The following is a 15,360-nucleotide window of genomic DNA, read 5'->3' on the forward strand; positions in this document are numbered from 1 at the left end:
AACTTGACCTTCAGCACCTAACTCTGACCACAATGGTTTACATTAGGTATCCCGTCTTTACAGCACAGTGGACCTCAGGACTGTTGCATTCATTCACCCACTACCTGGTCTATCTGTAAGAGTGAACTGTGATTGCCCACTCGTACAAGGTACATAATGTATAAGTGACATCATTCGACAAGCTCTACTCTTGCTGGTGGTCTCAGAACATTGATTCATCAATTGAAGTTTATGTTGTTGAGACTCGCCCTTGTTGTCGTCGCTGTCGGTATTGCCTCTTGTGACTAGAGCTACCAAGCCACGTTGTGAAGTGTTCAGTCACAATTGCATTCATATATGCTTACATCGAATTATCCCATTTTCGTTCCTAGCATTAGAGAAACCAGACCCTGAGAAACTAAGTACAAGTCAAGCCAGGAATTGGCCAGCTCTTGAGCATCATTTTCTCGCTCGTCTCGGATATTTCTGCTCAAGTTAATACATTGTTACCATGATGCATCACCCTAGTATTAGGCACAGTAGATGAGTGACTTACAATTGCAGGCAGTTGATAGGTCAAATGATAGGGCGATCAGCTCAGCCTAAGCCACACCTGCATTTTCTGGCCCGAGCTTCCAGCCCGGAAACTGCCTGCAATGTTGCGATCCTTAGCCGAAAAAAGCTTCCAGCGTATTTCGACCCTCAAACGTTGCGTCTCATCAAATCGTCAATTGCCGACGAACACCAATCCCATTTCCGTCAAGATGATCTCCAGAGCGGCTCTCTCACGAGGTGCCCAGCTGGCCGCCCGCAGGCAAGCTTCGAGCAAGCTTGTCCAGCGTGGCTACGCTGCTGCTGCCTCCTCCGCTCCCTCCTCCTTCGCCTACGAGACGACCGATGTGGCCGGAGTCAAGACTGCCACCCGAGATTCGCATGGCCCGACTACCAAGCTGGCCGTCGTCGCCAAGGCCGGTACCCGTTACCAGCCCGCCCCTGGCTTGACCGTCGGTCTGGAGGAGTTCGCTTTCAAGGCACGTCTCAACGTCTTACGATCCCACTGCGTCGGGCAATTGAGCTAATTAGTTGCAACGCGTACAGAACACACAAAAGCGATCCGCCCTGCGTTTACAGAGGGAAGCTGAGCTTCTGGGAGGCCAATTGGTCGCATACCACACCCGAGAGGCCCTTGTTCTCGAGGCACGCTTCCTGCGCGAGGATATCCCCTACTTTACCGAGCTGCTGGCAGAGACCGTCTCTCAGACCAAGTTCACCAGTGAGTCAGCAATGCGAATACGCCCTGAAGATGAAGCTTGAGGCTCATGTGTGCATTCTTTTAGCCTACGAGTACCAGGAGGATGTCGACCGAGTTATCCACATCAAGCAGGCCAAGGTCCAGGGTGACGCTGCCGCGCTTGCCCTCGACTCTGCTCACTCCGTCGCTTTCCACCACGGCCTCGGTGCCCCCCTGTACCCCTCGCCCTCGACTCCTCTGAAGGGATACCTCGACGAGAACTCAATCGCCAGCTTCTCCGAGGCCGCCTACGCCAAGTCCAACATCGCATTGGTTGGTGACGGAGCTACTTCGTCTGCCCTCTCCAAGTGGACCGAGCAGTTCTTCAAGAACGTACCCGCGACTCCTTCTGGCCCCATGACCCTGAACTCCAAGGCTACCACCTACTACGGTGGTGAGCAGCGAACTTCCCACACCGGTGGCAACTCTATCGTTATGGCTTTCCCTGGATCCAGCTTCGGTAACTTCAAGCCTGAGATCGCCGTTCTGGCTTCTCTTTTGGGTGGCCAGTCCAGCATCAAGTGGGCTCCTGGCTTCACTCTTCTGTCCAAGGCCGCCGCATCTGCTCCTGGTGCCACCGCCACCGCGACCAACCTTGCCTACTCCGATGCCGGTCTTCTCACCATCCAGGTCAACGGTAGCGCTTCTGCTGTCCGCACCGCCTCTCAGGAGGCTGTCAAGGCCCTCAAGAGTATTGCCGAGGGCGGTGTCAGCAAGGAGGATCTTACCAAGGCCGTTGCCCGGGCGAGGTTCGACGCGCTGGTCTCCAGCGAGTCAGGTATCTCGACAATTCTCGCAGCTGGCTCCGGCATTGTCCACTCTGGCAAGCCCTTCGAGGTTGCCGAGACAGCAAAGAGCATCGAGGGCGTCACGGCTGAGCAGCTGAAGACGGTATGTTACCCATTTTCATCACATTATATCAAGACAATCACTAACAAACCAATCCTACAGGCTGCCAAGGCTCTCCTTGAGGGCAAGGCCTCTGTTGCCGCTGTCGGTGACTTGCACGCGCTGCCTTACGCGGAGGAGCTTGGCCTTACAGTATAGATGGGGACAATGGACATGGACGTGTACCAACAACAATTCAGCGCACTGCTGTAAAGACGAGTTTAGTATTTGTGCATATAGTAAATTCCCTAGAGTTATCCTCAATCCGGCAATGGTGAAATGGAGTAGTGTATGGTCTCGAGATCAGATCGGCAGAAATGTTGGAATACATGCTATCATCGTCTCTTTGCTCCTGAATGATGTACACTCGCTTAGTGGGCAAATATGACGGAGCTGGCTAATTAACCACCTTCGTGATACATTACGTGGGCATGGAATTGAGGTATGTCTCATTTCTCAGTAATAAATCCGTACAGCAATCAACGACATCTCTTATTGTCAGACTCTCCAGTGGAATGGGCGTAGTGCAATCTGAAGCAACCTTTATGTGCATACATGTAGCTGGCAATTTGGGCGAGGGAGTTTGGGCAGGCAAGCACTAGTCACGTGACTGGGTCGGCGTTACGGCAGCCGGCGATTTTTCGAGATCAGCTTCTAGCCGGAGCTCCCTGTCTGTCTATCTGCCAAATCAAAGAAACAACCTCACCCATACCCAACTTCATCATACCTCTGCGACCGTCAAAATGGTGTTCGCTTGGAAGTCCGCCGGCCTTAGGTGAGCCAATTGATTCCATTCGATATTCTAGCGACCGACACAGCTACCGAGAGAGGGAGGAGTTGAAGCTAACCAAACGCCTTTTCACCAGCTACAACCGCTACCTCGCGATCGCATCCCGCGTCGTGCGCCGCAGCTTGAAGGAAGACAAGAGAATCATTGCCGAGCGTCGGGGCGAGACTGACTTGCGCTTCGCAAAGTGGTCGGTAAGTTACGGCAAACGATACGATTGCGACCTGTGGCGGTGGACTGGTGACTAACAGATTATCCCGCACATCAGAACGGCAAGATGGGCGAGTCCAAGAACTTGGTTGACGCCAACACTTCCGGCATGGCTTCTCAGGCTGGTTCTTCCTCTTCTTAGAAACGAAATCCTCATCAACGAAACGCAATTGATGCAACACTCGGAACTGGCGACAGAGTCTACCAGTAGCAACAGGGTGGTGGCATGATGGATATCACACCGAAGAAAGGCCAATTAGAGACGGACGGATTGCGCAGCTACCCATGCATGCCGTCCAAGTATAGCTGTACAAAACCAAGCATTTCATAGACATGGTCAAACGTTATCGATGTCCTCTCAAAATGTACTCAATGACTTGTCTGTAAGATTGCACCACGTAGTGAACTTGCTGCAAATACCGGGCTAGAGCGCAGCCAGCAATCAAGGCTCAAGTCCAAGCCCCATTTTGTTGAGCTGCAAATCGGCTGTTTAACCCATCTAGCTGCCTTACCAAATGCTCAATGTCTCCCCTGCCATACTTATTTTAATTAAATTGAGCACATTAAGAGTGCCTGTAAGTTCGATTAACTACATATCCCATTCGCAACCTGGCACCAGAGCAATACCGTGCAGAGCGTGCTTTTCAAGGAAAACATTGTTCATCATCGCTCATTCCCTGCACGAATTGCACAAAACCGGTCCGTGGGGTTCTTCACATCCCCACTAGAGACGGTACAGTACAATCTGGGAACATTGAATGCCAGTCCTGCCCTCCCTTTACTGGTCTACTCTGCACTCAGGTTATATTTCCATGTTGAAGCCCTACGGGCGTTGAAGACACAGAGGCCCAGACAGACTGCTGCATACCCAACAGATTTCGGAGCGAATACACCCCTTCTCGCCGGCACATCGCAAGAGGTAGGCGGGGCAAGTCGCCTGCCAGAGTCACAAAGATGGACGACGGCTTCCCGCCGCCTCCGAGCATGTCCCACCCGGGCATTGTCGCGACTGACATCACCGACAAGTTTGCTGCGGCTGTAAAAAGTGAGCCACCTCTCCTCTCCATTGGGCATAACCACCTCGGAACAGCTGTATGCTAATCTACCTTCATAGCCCTCCCGCCGGGCCAAATTGTCAAAGATGGCCACTTCACTTTGTTCGAGTCCGTCTCGGCTCTCGAGGTACGAGCAACGAGCCAATTGCTCTCTCTAGCATGCCTGTACTGACTATTTCCCCAGATCATGGACCCCAAGATGGACAGCGGATGTCTTGAAGAAGGGGAGTCCCTTGACGAGGAGTACGACACAGCTCGCGACCTGCTCCCTGAGGAGGTTCTTGGCATTATCGATCAACTGTTATGCCTGGAGGTATGGTGTCATCCCGTCTCGAAAATGCGCGTTTCGTCAGCTAATAGCGCATTCAGATGGCATGGCATCTTGGCTACCCTTTGTCGCAGACCATCTTGACCAGCGTCTATGTAGAAGCGCTTCTGCGAGACCCAAACGCACCGCTAAGCTCGATGACGTTTCTACGCGACTCTGCATCTCAAGCCAAGCAGCCCAAGTTCCTGTTTGTTCTAAGGGCGTATTGTGCTGGTATGTTGAGGGGGTGCCATTGCGTCAATGAGGTCGTCAAAGACGAACTATACTATGAGGTATGCCCTCACGTTACCTTGCTGGGCCACCGATCCACGCAGGCCCACGCTGACCGTGACACAGGAGGAAGACTTTGTCACCAACACTTACGACCGCAATTTCTTGTCGCACATCGAGATGGCAGAAGTCATTGCCTTACTCCAGGCGACGAGAGCTGAGCTTCGAGAGTTTAGCAACGATGTGCCAAAGGATCTAGCCATGGCCTTGGACCTGCGCCTAGAGTTGCGTATAGCCTTCTTGCGGGCAATGGAGTTATTCCCCTGCGGAAATCAAATCCAGACTCGCTGAAAATGCCCTGGATCCAGATGAAAGAGCTCATGAAGCACTTCAAGAAGCAGCATGAACTAGCCAAGCCTGTGCCCGAGGCATTCAGCACTAAGATGCAACGCCGTCTAGCAAGCACTATGCCACCCAGGCCCATTGTCCATCTCAGCTTCGACGACACGTACACCCACTTTGAGCAGATGTTCCAGGATGGGAGGGATGCAATGGATGTACTGAAATACGTCGATCCACAAAGCCTTCTGGTGAGTTTGCTCTTACTGCATTAAGCACGCTCAGTAGCTAACATGAAATCAGCACTTTGTATCTACGTTTCAAGCGAGAGACCCCCAGCCGCTTGTGTTCATCAGAACCATGACGCAGGGTCTGCTATTCAAGGACATGATCGTACTCGGTCATCACAGCATACGGAGAATACTTGACGACGACCTTGCGATTGTGGTATTACCGAGTGCACGCCAACTAGACCCAGCAAACGACACAATAGAAGTTCCAACAGATCCTCGTCACCAGCTGGCTGTGCAGATGGAGACGTTCCGTCAACGTGCCGCCGAGTGCTACCTAGATCTCTTTCGGATATTCTGCCAGAACCGATGCAGAGTGAGACGGACACTCTGCCATAGCATCCAGCAGTGGGATCATCTTCAGGCTGATGTAGAGGAGATTGATGGGCTTCTACAAGTCTGCTTAGATGAGAAGTCTCTCACCACTGCGATGGGTAACATCGGACACTCGCTACCCCTATCATCATGGGCATATCTTTACAAAATACGCCAGATGGAGTGGATCGTCCAGCTGGGCTTTGAATTGGACGTCTACCAGCCAGATGAACTGGCGGGTATGTACTGGTATTTGAACTACCTGGCTAAAACCCGAGCGCAGCACGGTGATCGGATTAAGACGTTCGTACTGAGGGATTTCACTGCGGCCCAAGAGTCTTCGTCGTGGAGCCAGACTAAGGAAAGGAACTTCACACGCTCCATCGCCTACATCCGTGTGACGATGCTCGACGCCGCCTGCACATGGGAGTTTGCAGATGGCCTTTGCTGCCTCTATACGGTGCTGCAGCGCCTGAACCTTGTCACGACGCCCTCACGCCCCTATAGTAACGATGAGCACCGTTACGAGATCCGCATGAAGCCATTTGTCAACATTGGTCTGCCGCAACTGCCCTCTTTCGACGACTTCACCAAGGCCACGGCCCAGCCTGAGACCTCCATTACCGAGCTGCTCAAGTACGCCGAGAATGCCGTCGGCGGCGCTAAGAAGGGGTACGAGGCCCTGAGCCGCATGAACGATCTCCAGACTTTCTCGGTCGGCTGCCACGATCGCTGGCTCGCGAATATCAAGGGTTGTCAGAAGTCGGCCATCTTCGCTGGCATCGCCATCACGGCCCTGCAGAAAGCCATCGAGACGGAAGGCGAGAACGCCGCCGATCTGAAGGTCAACGTAGAACTCCCGCAGCCTGGAAAGGGGTACCACGATTGGTGGATTGTGCCTAAGATATTGCCCAAGACTGAATCCTGATAGGATTTGGGGTTTTGGCGTGATATGCAGCGTACCTGTCAGGGCATCACATCATGATCAAAACAGATTATTCCCAAGCGAGCAAGATGATGCAGGGCTTATTTTTTGCACTTACTATGTCACTATTGCTGTAAATTCAAGCAGGAAGCGACTACGCCCTCCGGATTGTCGACTTTGGCAAGCGGAGAAACCAAAGGCAGACAGATTGCATCAGATATATTGATTCGTTGTCTATGAAACAACTGACTGCCTACTAGATCAGAACCTGCTCTTGTGATTGTAGCCTGGGGTGTGTCCCTCCAGCCTTGTACATACCATTTTCTCATGAGGGCGCGCAGTTTTGCGATTTAGTAAACAAGTGAGATATGCGTCATCGGGACCCGTTCCTTCTATGCTTGACTTCCGAAGTCCGAAAAAGCACCAAACCAAGGTTGCAAGTACATGGAAAAATAACATGACGAAGACAAAAAAACATATCAACCAAAATCGCCCGAGATTGAAGCTTCTTGTTATAGACAAGTCACTAGGGCAGTATCTATCTTATATTATGCTTTGAGTGCTTTCCTAGCAGCCATGACACCTCGTAATCGCACGCTCTGTTCGTAGAGGACGTCTTTGAAGGCGAAGAGGAAAGCGGCAGTGAGGACGCTCTGCGTGACCTTGGGCGCGATGCCCTTGTAGAGACCCTTGTAGCCCTCCTCCTTGATGACGCGGCTAATAGCCTCGGTCATGCCCTCGCGCTTCTCACCGTGAGCCGCAACGTGCATTTGGCTCTTGACGGTGATGTAGGGGTAGGTGATGGAGGTGGCGAAGAGCTTGCCGAGGGCGCCGAGCAGGAAAGCGACTCCCGCGGTGATGTTGGCCTTGCGCCGGCGCTCGTAGGCGTTCTTCATCTGCTCGAACAGCGTGTACTGAAGGATGGGGTTGATGACGAGGACGAGGGCGGGCACGACGCCGCGGAAGAGCGCCTGGGGCCCCTCCTCGCGGACCAGGGCCAGCAGCGTGCCAATGGTGGTCGGGCCTCGCTTGCGGGCGGCGCCGGGCTCGCCGGCGCCCTTGGCCTCATCGAGGTGCTGCTTGCGCGTCGTCATGCGCGTGTTGACGACCCAGATGGGGTTCGTCAGGATCACGGTCGCGGACCCGGCCAGCGCGCCCGCCATCATCGACTCGGCCGTCGTGAGCTTCTTGGACGCCCGCCCGGCCTTGACCGCCGCCGCCTCGAAAAAGGCCCGCGTCCACTCGTACCAGTAATAGTACACGAAGTTGGTCACGCTGATACCGAACACGGCGCTGTCGAGGCCGGCGTACAGGCCCGACACGCCCTCGCGCGCGACCAGGTGCCGCACGGCGGCGAGGAATGACGTCTCGGCTCGGGAGGACTCGACTTGGGCTCGCGTGGAAAGGGTGACGAGGGGATATCTATTGGGAAAGGGTCCGATTAGTTACATGGTCATAAATAAATGCATAGTGCCTTTTGAATGCAGCGGGTGATAAGACAGGACTCTGGGGTGGAAGGGAACGTGGGCGTTGGTACATACGTCAAGATCATGGCTAGGACACCGCCGCCAGCACCGGCGAGAGCATGCGCGACATTGTCATTCTGCGGGAGTACGGGCTTGGAGGCTGTAGGCGCCATATTGTCGGATCAGGTAAGTAGGAACAGGCTTTCCAGCGCGCTGCGACGGTATGTTTCGTGGATCTTGGTGCTTTACGACACGGGGTGGGTGGTTTGTTGTTCGCGAATACCAGAAGCCTATCTTGAGTAAACAATATCAATTCTACCTCAAGGTGACAGTTTCTGCAAACCTTCAGCAATGTGCTAGCATCAACACCTTTGGGTTTCAAGTTATTACTCGCTCGGGTCGGGTAAGAAGGAGTACCTAAGCTCTTTGCGACTCGACTTCCCTACCTAAATCGAAGCCGAGGTCCGGCGTTGGGCGAATGCGCATATGCCACGGCAGCAAAGGCATGAGGTCACCTTCACCGGGGCAGGGACGACGCTTATTATTTTTAGGGGAAGAATGCACTGAACAGCGCTGGGAGATTGGACCCTGTCCCCCGCATTTTTAATCTCAACCCGCATTGCGGCACTGCGCGTTGCAAATGCCCCCCTACTACTATGGGGCTGGCTGCTTTCACATGTCCTTTTTGCTCCGTTCTGCAAAAGATCTCTCTGCTGGACGATGATAATCTAAGTACATAGGTAACCTGCCGAACAAACTGGCAAGCAATAATAAGCCCTCCCCGCCAGGGGGTGTACCTATCTCTAGGCCCACCCTGCTGCTACCATAAGATACCCGACTGTTGAAGCGGCTACGCCTCTTTCCAAAGCATGGAACTCTCGAGTGATTCTGCCTACCCGTTCTACCTGGTAGGTCCTTACATATGCGGTCATCATTCAACAACACTTCGGGGCGGCCCGCGTTTATGACATACTGTACCTGCTCCCCGACTCTGATACAGTACGTGCCGAGATTCCTTAATACCCTCGCCACCGCACTAGGTGTTTTTGCTAACAAACACACAGCATTTTGAGTTACGGGATCTAAAGGGTGTTAAGGAATCTCGGCACGTACTGTATATGTGGTCACTATGTAGAATTTCTTTCCCTCGCCGTGTCAGCTGCCCATTACTCTACCCAAGATCGCCTTCCGAGTGTTGAGGACATGCAGAGAGACAATCTCCAACCGCTATTACATCTCGTATACGGTGTATAACAAAGCCCGGTCTTAAGCAAGGGGGTGGATCACAAGAGATCAAAAGAGCAAACGGCCCTAGTGTCCATAACCCGATAACCTTACCTGACGATGACGATTGTCCGGCGAACATGGCCTTGGTGTGCGCTATTCTACCAAGGGCCAAGGGCACAAACGGGACGCCACGACCATTTCGAAATATATTCTGAAACAACAATCTACCGTGTTGCATTTGCCCCATATTGGGGGAATCGTGTCATTTACCATGGAACAGCTCCTTGCTTTGTGTGCCTCTGCCTGGCGGTTTTCCCTCACTAGAGGCAGGTCACGTGCGTCGAGTGCGTAAAAATAGAAACTCCAACGTCGCCTAAACGGGAGTGGCTGGGGTTTCCAATGACCCCAAAATAGAAAACGGCTCCTTCACCATCGTCAACCCCAATTAACGGGCGCCCATGCCGTGCCATGCCATAGCCACAACTGCTCCATACCTCATGCAGCTTGCAGAATATACAGTCGCCAGTCTCTCGACGTCTTCCTTCGTCCAAGTCTTTGCCGCCTTTTCTGCTTGTTCTCTGACCCGCCTGTCTTTCCTCTTTAAACCAAAACAACCCCGTGTTAGCTTACTACATACATTGCGTACCCTATTTGACCCATCGAGCTGCATTGGATGTTGGGTATGCCACTTACATCCGTCCGAGGGGCAGCATGACACTGGATTATCGCCAAATATGCAATAACTATTCGAGCTTACCTTAGCTATACCTGTCCTGTGGTGTTCTGAATTGCAACTTGTCGATTTGCTATTTGCGACTCGGTGAGGACGAAGCTCCCGCATGATACACACATCTCATGAGCAACCAGACCAGCACCTGCCGCCATCCACCATCTAACCAACTCTAACCAAGAATTCTTGGTTCCCTACAAGCCAAGGGTGTCTTCCCCGATGGCTGTCACAATGAATACAAGTCATCCGACGACGCCCTCAACCATCACTATTGTATCCCCCAGGGCCGTAGGCACTAGACCCGCTCTCCCAGACAAGCGAGTGACAGAAACGACGATAGAAGACGCCTATGTCAATTTCATTCTGCACTGTAACCCGGCAGTGCCCTTAGAGACGGACACGGGGACCCTGCGGGAGTCGTTCCGGGCCCCGCCCAAAAGTGATGGCAAGACGTTCAGCACATACACCCTGTATGAGCTCATCAGCCAGCTCGAGACGAAGGAGCTCAAGACCTGGGCTGAACTAGCCTTGAGACTAGGCGTCACGCCGCCTGACCAAGATAAGGGTCAGAGCTCGCAGAAAATACAGCAGTATGCTGTGCGACTCAAGGTAAGCAGTCCACCGTGTTGCGGCGGCCATGAAAACCAAGCTCACCAGCATAGCGATGGATGCACTCGATGCACCTCGACGCATTCTTCGACTATTTGATCGGGCGTAGTGAACACGTCTACTGGACCCAGATACCAACAGACCCGGATCCGATCTGCGAAGGCGGCCGAGATAATGTGGCAGCGGAAGATGACATGGCATTGCGCGCCTTGCTACCTCAGATCCGCCCTAGGCGTGGCAGAAGGAAGCCCGAGGACGACTTGAACAAGTCTCCGTCTCAGAGGCCCAGACTATCTCCTCCCCTGAGTGGCGAGACTCGGGCCAATGAGCCATGGACTGCCCATCCTGACGGCGCCCGAACCTTCATGTTCCCGCCGCCGGACCAACTGAGATCCAGCATCCTGCCGGGACCTAACTCAACCTGGAACAATGATGTATCCCAAACGCCGCTCAGCGCTTACCCGCAGTCTGCCATGACCCCGGTAAATGGCAGATTCTGGGCAGACGAACCTCGTTCGGCGCTTACGCCTTCGAGGGCCAAGTTACTCAGCAGACGGCATGGTGCGAAGGTCGTTTCCTCTGCCTGGAGAAGCGGCGGCGCGAGTACAGGTGGAAAGACACGCGGCAGGCCTCCCATCAATCGTGCCAGTGAAGGCACGCCTCCAGCAACTGCGGATGTAAACCGAGCATCTCAGGGGCTGATAGTCGATAACGGCGTCCCAGAGTCCACACAATCTGCCGTAAACCCGACTATCGTGTTTCCGCCACCACAAGCCCCTACCTCGGCACCGGCTCCTACCTCGGTCCCGACCGACTCGATGGCATCTCAAGCATCGCGCACTGCCCGTCCCGGTCGGCTGTCTCTTCAAGTACCGGAGCGAGTTGGAGGCTCCGTGCGCCTTGCCACACCGCCACCTCCGGTATTTGGCGAAAATAACCACAACCAGAACAACGGGAACGGCACAGTACGAACAATGGAGGCAGAAACAATATGGCCCACATTGGGTATTCCAGCACACCCAGAAGGAGCCGCCACCACCCCTAGTTCAGATCCGCACGCGGTCAAGAAACCACCAATCGTGTATGAACACCCTGGCGGCGAGAGAGAAAATATTGCAATAGTAGAGAGTTGGTTCGTGTCGGATGTTATCATTGCCGACTGGTATGATGCAAACGACAACAGAATCGCCTCCTGTGGCGTGGACGAGGCCTTGGCCTTAGCAAAACATATTATCAACGGCATGGCGAAGGAAGCGCCCAGCCCTGAAGTATTCCTACTCAATCTGTCGGCCATCATGGGTGGCTGCCTGCTTCGATCGAAAAACCGCCCGTCCATCAAACGGCTAGAAACTGGGCCCGAGCATAACAGGTATCTATGCCGATGGCAGATTCAGTACGGAACCCTAGTCAGTGAGTATACGTTGGACGAAACTATGCCTCATCATACCTGGCAAAAGGAGAGACGGCATGGCGAGAAGAACTCTGGCCAGGCGAGCACCGGCGAGCCAGAGGAGGATACGGCGGAGTTCTGGAAACATAAATACCAAGAGCTGTTGTTTCAGCAGAGAGCGAACATCGACCAGGTCACGGACTTGCGTGTCAAGATCTTTGACGCTGTGAAGAAAGGGAGTGCGGCCTGATTGCAGGGCTACAAAAGGGGGTGGACGGGTTGGCTTTTGGTTGTTGTTGCCGTGATTTTGTTTTCACCATGAGCATTGTATGCTATATGATACCCCATACTTGTACGCGGTGGGTTTTGACCCCTTATTTTCTTTGGATTCTGTAAGTCAATACAATAGAGAAATGCAACTAAATCTAGTCAACTTGGCGGCCTGCTGCATTTGAAGGATCACTTCGGTGCTTGTGTAACAGCTTTCCGTCAGCTTACAATGTGACATGCCTGCATACGCATTCGGCGAAGTATGCGTACATGCACCTGCCGAACCATGCGCTGAGTATTGGATACCAATAGCACTTTGGCATCGAATCTAGCAGATCGTTCACGGGCGATGCTACGTGGCCATTCTCCCCGTATGGCCAAGAAACCTGCTTTCCTGCGTTCCAGACTCTGGTCGATACGGGTTGATAGTGGAGGGGGCTGGGCTGACTGAGCGCTGGCAAGGCTTGCACTGCATGAGTGCCAACCTTTCAGCATCATGCAGTAACTGAGTGCGAACATCACCCCGAAGTCGGCAAAAGACCAGACCCCAGTTCCTTACTTATGTGATACCGTAGCCACTCAAGCGGTTTGAACAAACGGCAGACGAGACCAGCTCTTGCAGAGGCAGTCGCCGGCCACGCCGTCTGCAAGCTGCAATGCAACTGCAGCGGTGTACTTATGCATGGGTATGGACGTTACCTGTCGCCAGTCAGCACCATGCCTTTTCCTATCAACAGCTGGACTCTTACCATCTACTCGGCCTTCACTGATGCTTGCTTGATGGTATTTGCTAGGCAACTTCCGGTTGTTTTCCCTCTTAAGTCACGAGAATTCCAAACCTTATGACCTACAGATAGGATACATACTGCCCAATCAGGTCCAGTTTCCCCCAGCTGAAGTAAAATGCGGGGATGCCGCTGCCTGGGGAATGGGGAAACAGACAAGCAAGGGGTTAGCTGCTTCCTACTTGTACACGTCGTATAGCTGTCTCCAACGATTAGAGAGTAGCTTGGATCACTACTTTACATCTCGTTGACGTGGAAAGGGGCCCATAACAGCTCTAAGTAGATATGGGCATCATTTCTACCTCAGGTGGCAGTTCTGCGGGCTACAACAAGCTTCCTCCAAGACCCGCCCCAAGAAGCTAGCAAGGCTTGTTTGATCCTTATTCGAACTCCCGACCGACTTGGCTATAGCCCAACGGGTAATGATGTGCGATGACCATTTCGGCAAGCAGCAAGGTTCGTCTCTTCACCTCGACCCGTTACCACTACCACCACATTGGAAACCCGAGCACCAAGTACTGTAGAATTGGACCATGCGAGATGTCCTGATGACTCCAAATTCTAATAAACGACCAACCCATCCCTTCCCCCATGGTCGGCCTCTCGAATGGATGGAGGGAGGGATGTTGGCGTCGGCCCCCTTCTTCCTCCAGTACGTACTTACGCACCTGCATACCAAGTAGGAACGCGCTTTCAATACAGTACGAGATGGTGCCATACCAGCACACCATTCTTCGCACTTCAACACTTTATTGAAACTTCTTGCCTTCTACCATTGTAGTGGTATAACCCCGCAGCTATACGCAATTCAGCCGATGGCCTAGACTTCTTGGTGTTTAGGTAGTCAGTCGTATCACAACCCTGGAGGCGGAGATTAGCTCTTTCGACAGTCGGAATCCCACAGCCTCGATCAAATTAGTCTCCATGCTCGAAGCCAAGCAGTTGATATTGTGACGTGTAAGTACCTATCTAACCTAGATATACTTGTACAACTATGAAGAACGAAAAGCAGCACCAGTTAGGGCTTCATACCCAAGAAGTGATTGGTCTGCAGCATAGGCTACCTGGCGCGCCGCCGCAAAGGTAACTCAGCTCTAGGCAAGTCTTGATACTTACGTGCCATCCGATCCTAACTCTGTCTGTGCAGTGCCGTTTCTATTTCACTCCTATCCCTGCAAAGTCGGACACACGGCGTGCCGCCACCATCGTAGGCGAAGCCGCCCGAATCCTTCATGAATCCTCTGGGCCGCTTCCGTTTGGGCCCAACCATGTGTACGCGTGTGGCTGAACACAGTGGTCTCACAAAGAAATGAATTGACAGACCACTTTGTGAGATACGACGGCCTCTGGCCAGCCGGCCAGGCTGAGAAAGAAGTTTTTCTACATGGCACAAATCGACCATTGCCGCCTCGGTGAGGCATAACGATGTGTCTATTGAGTTTGTTCGGTCCGAAGCTGTTGGCCGATCTCTTTCCCAACCCACACCCGGCTATCTACGAGTGTGTCAACCGGGTGTAGACAATTTTCTGGGTGTGCCTCCCACACACATACACTATCAAATTGGGGGCCCTTCGCAGCTTCCGTAGTTGGGAGAGACGGAGCTAAGGTATAATGATTAATCAATGACAGGTCAAGAATGCCCTAGGATTGCAGCTGGAGATCATCGGCAAAAGTACATCCCTAGCTCCTGGCGAGTTGCATAGGACGGTGATACCAGCACTACTATAATCCCGCTTAACCCTAGCCTAGCATCCGCCCTCCTTTACATATATAATTCGTACTTATATTCCTTAACACCCCTTCTAGCTCCCGCTCGCTCTTATATACCGCCTTTCCTTTTTCGGTATATATAATAATATATAACGGCTATATTCGTATTATAATATTAAAATAAGTTTAAGCTTAAGGCGTTTTTAAAGCCTTTTTAAAGTTATATAATATTAATAATTTATCCTTTTTAATTAAAGAAGGATAAATATAAACTTTATTTTATATAATTATTTAATAATAAATTTAATATTTAAATTATATTAAATAACTTTTATAATTTTTATATTTTTATTAATAATTTATTTATTAAAAATATTATTTTAAATTAAATTATTAATAAAAAGAAAAGGAAAATAATTTATAATAAAACGTAAAGTAATTTCGAAATCGATATTAAATTTATAAAGAAAAGATAACGAAATCTTATTAAATCTTTTTAAAAATTATTTTAAAAGAGAATTTATTAAATTAATTGCTTTAAAATTTAATAAAAATA

General features: G+C 51.8%; 5 protein-coding genes across 5 annotated transcripts; 4 read left to right on the top strand and 1 right to left on the bottom strand.

Moving 5' to 3' along the window:
- Window positions 1-743: 743 nt before the first annotated feature.
- Window positions 744-2,317, top strand: PG985_009001 (uncharacterized protein; the record flags this gene model as incomplete). Its single annotated transcript, XM_066828769.1, has 4 exons — window positions 744-1,010; window positions 1,078-1,252; window positions 1,317-2,161; window positions 2,222-2,317. 4 exons carry the CDS (start codon window positions 744-746, stop codon window positions 2,315-2,317), a joined length of 1,383 nt encoding a protein of 460 aa, XP_066683681.1.
- Window positions 2,318-2,901: 584 nt separating this feature from the next.
- PG985_009002 (uncharacterized protein) lies at window positions 2,902-3,297 on the top strand (the record flags this gene model as incomplete). The annotated part of the gene is made up of 3 exons (XM_066828770.1): window positions 2,902-2,933; window positions 3,025-3,139; window positions 3,214-3,297. 3 exons carry the CDS (start codon window positions 2,902-2,904, stop codon window positions 3,295-3,297), a joined length of 231 nt encoding a protein of 76 aa, XP_066683682.1.
- An 812-nt stretch (window positions 3,298-4,109) lies between these two features.
- Window positions 4,110-6,620, top strand: PG985_009003 (uncharacterized protein; the record flags this gene model as incomplete). The annotated part of the gene is made up of 7 exons (XM_066828771.1): window positions 4,110-4,200; window positions 4,270-4,337; window positions 4,395-4,523; window positions 4,580-4,810; window positions 4,875-5,037; window positions 5,091-5,338; window positions 5,391-6,620. The coding sequence occupies 7 exons, from the start codon at window positions 4,110-4,112 to the stop codon at window positions 6,618-6,620; spliced, it is 2,160 nt and encodes a 719-aa protein (XP_066683683.1).
- Window positions 6,621-7,165: 545 nt separating this feature from the next.
- On the bottom strand, window positions 7,166-8,256 carry PG985_009004 (uncharacterized protein; the record flags this gene model as incomplete). The annotated part of the gene is made up of 2 exons (XM_066828772.1): window positions 7,166-8,039; window positions 8,159-8,256. The coding sequence occupies 2 exons, from the start codon at window positions 8,254-8,256 to the stop codon at window positions 7,166-7,168; spliced, it is 972 nt and encodes a 323-aa protein (XP_066683684.1).
- Window positions 8,257-10,271: 2,015 nt separating this feature from the next.
- PG985_009005 (ARS-binding protein 2) lies at window positions 10,272-12,289 on the top strand (the record flags this gene model as incomplete). The annotated part of the gene is made up of 2 exons (XM_066828773.1): window positions 10,272-10,649; window positions 10,703-12,289. 2 exons carry the CDS (start codon window positions 10,272-10,274, stop codon window positions 12,287-12,289), a joined length of 1,965 nt encoding a protein of 654 aa, XP_066683685.1.
- Window positions 12,290-15,360: the final 3,071 nt, after the last annotated feature.

This window comes from Apiospora marii, assembly GCF_038362585.1.
Source record: "Apiospora marii strain CBS 49790 chromosome Unknown utg000005l_segment0_segment0, whole genome shotgun sequence".
Taxonomy (NCBI): Eukaryota; Fungi; Ascomycota; class Sordariomycetes; order Amphisphaeriales; family Apiosporaceae; genus Apiospora; species Apiospora marii.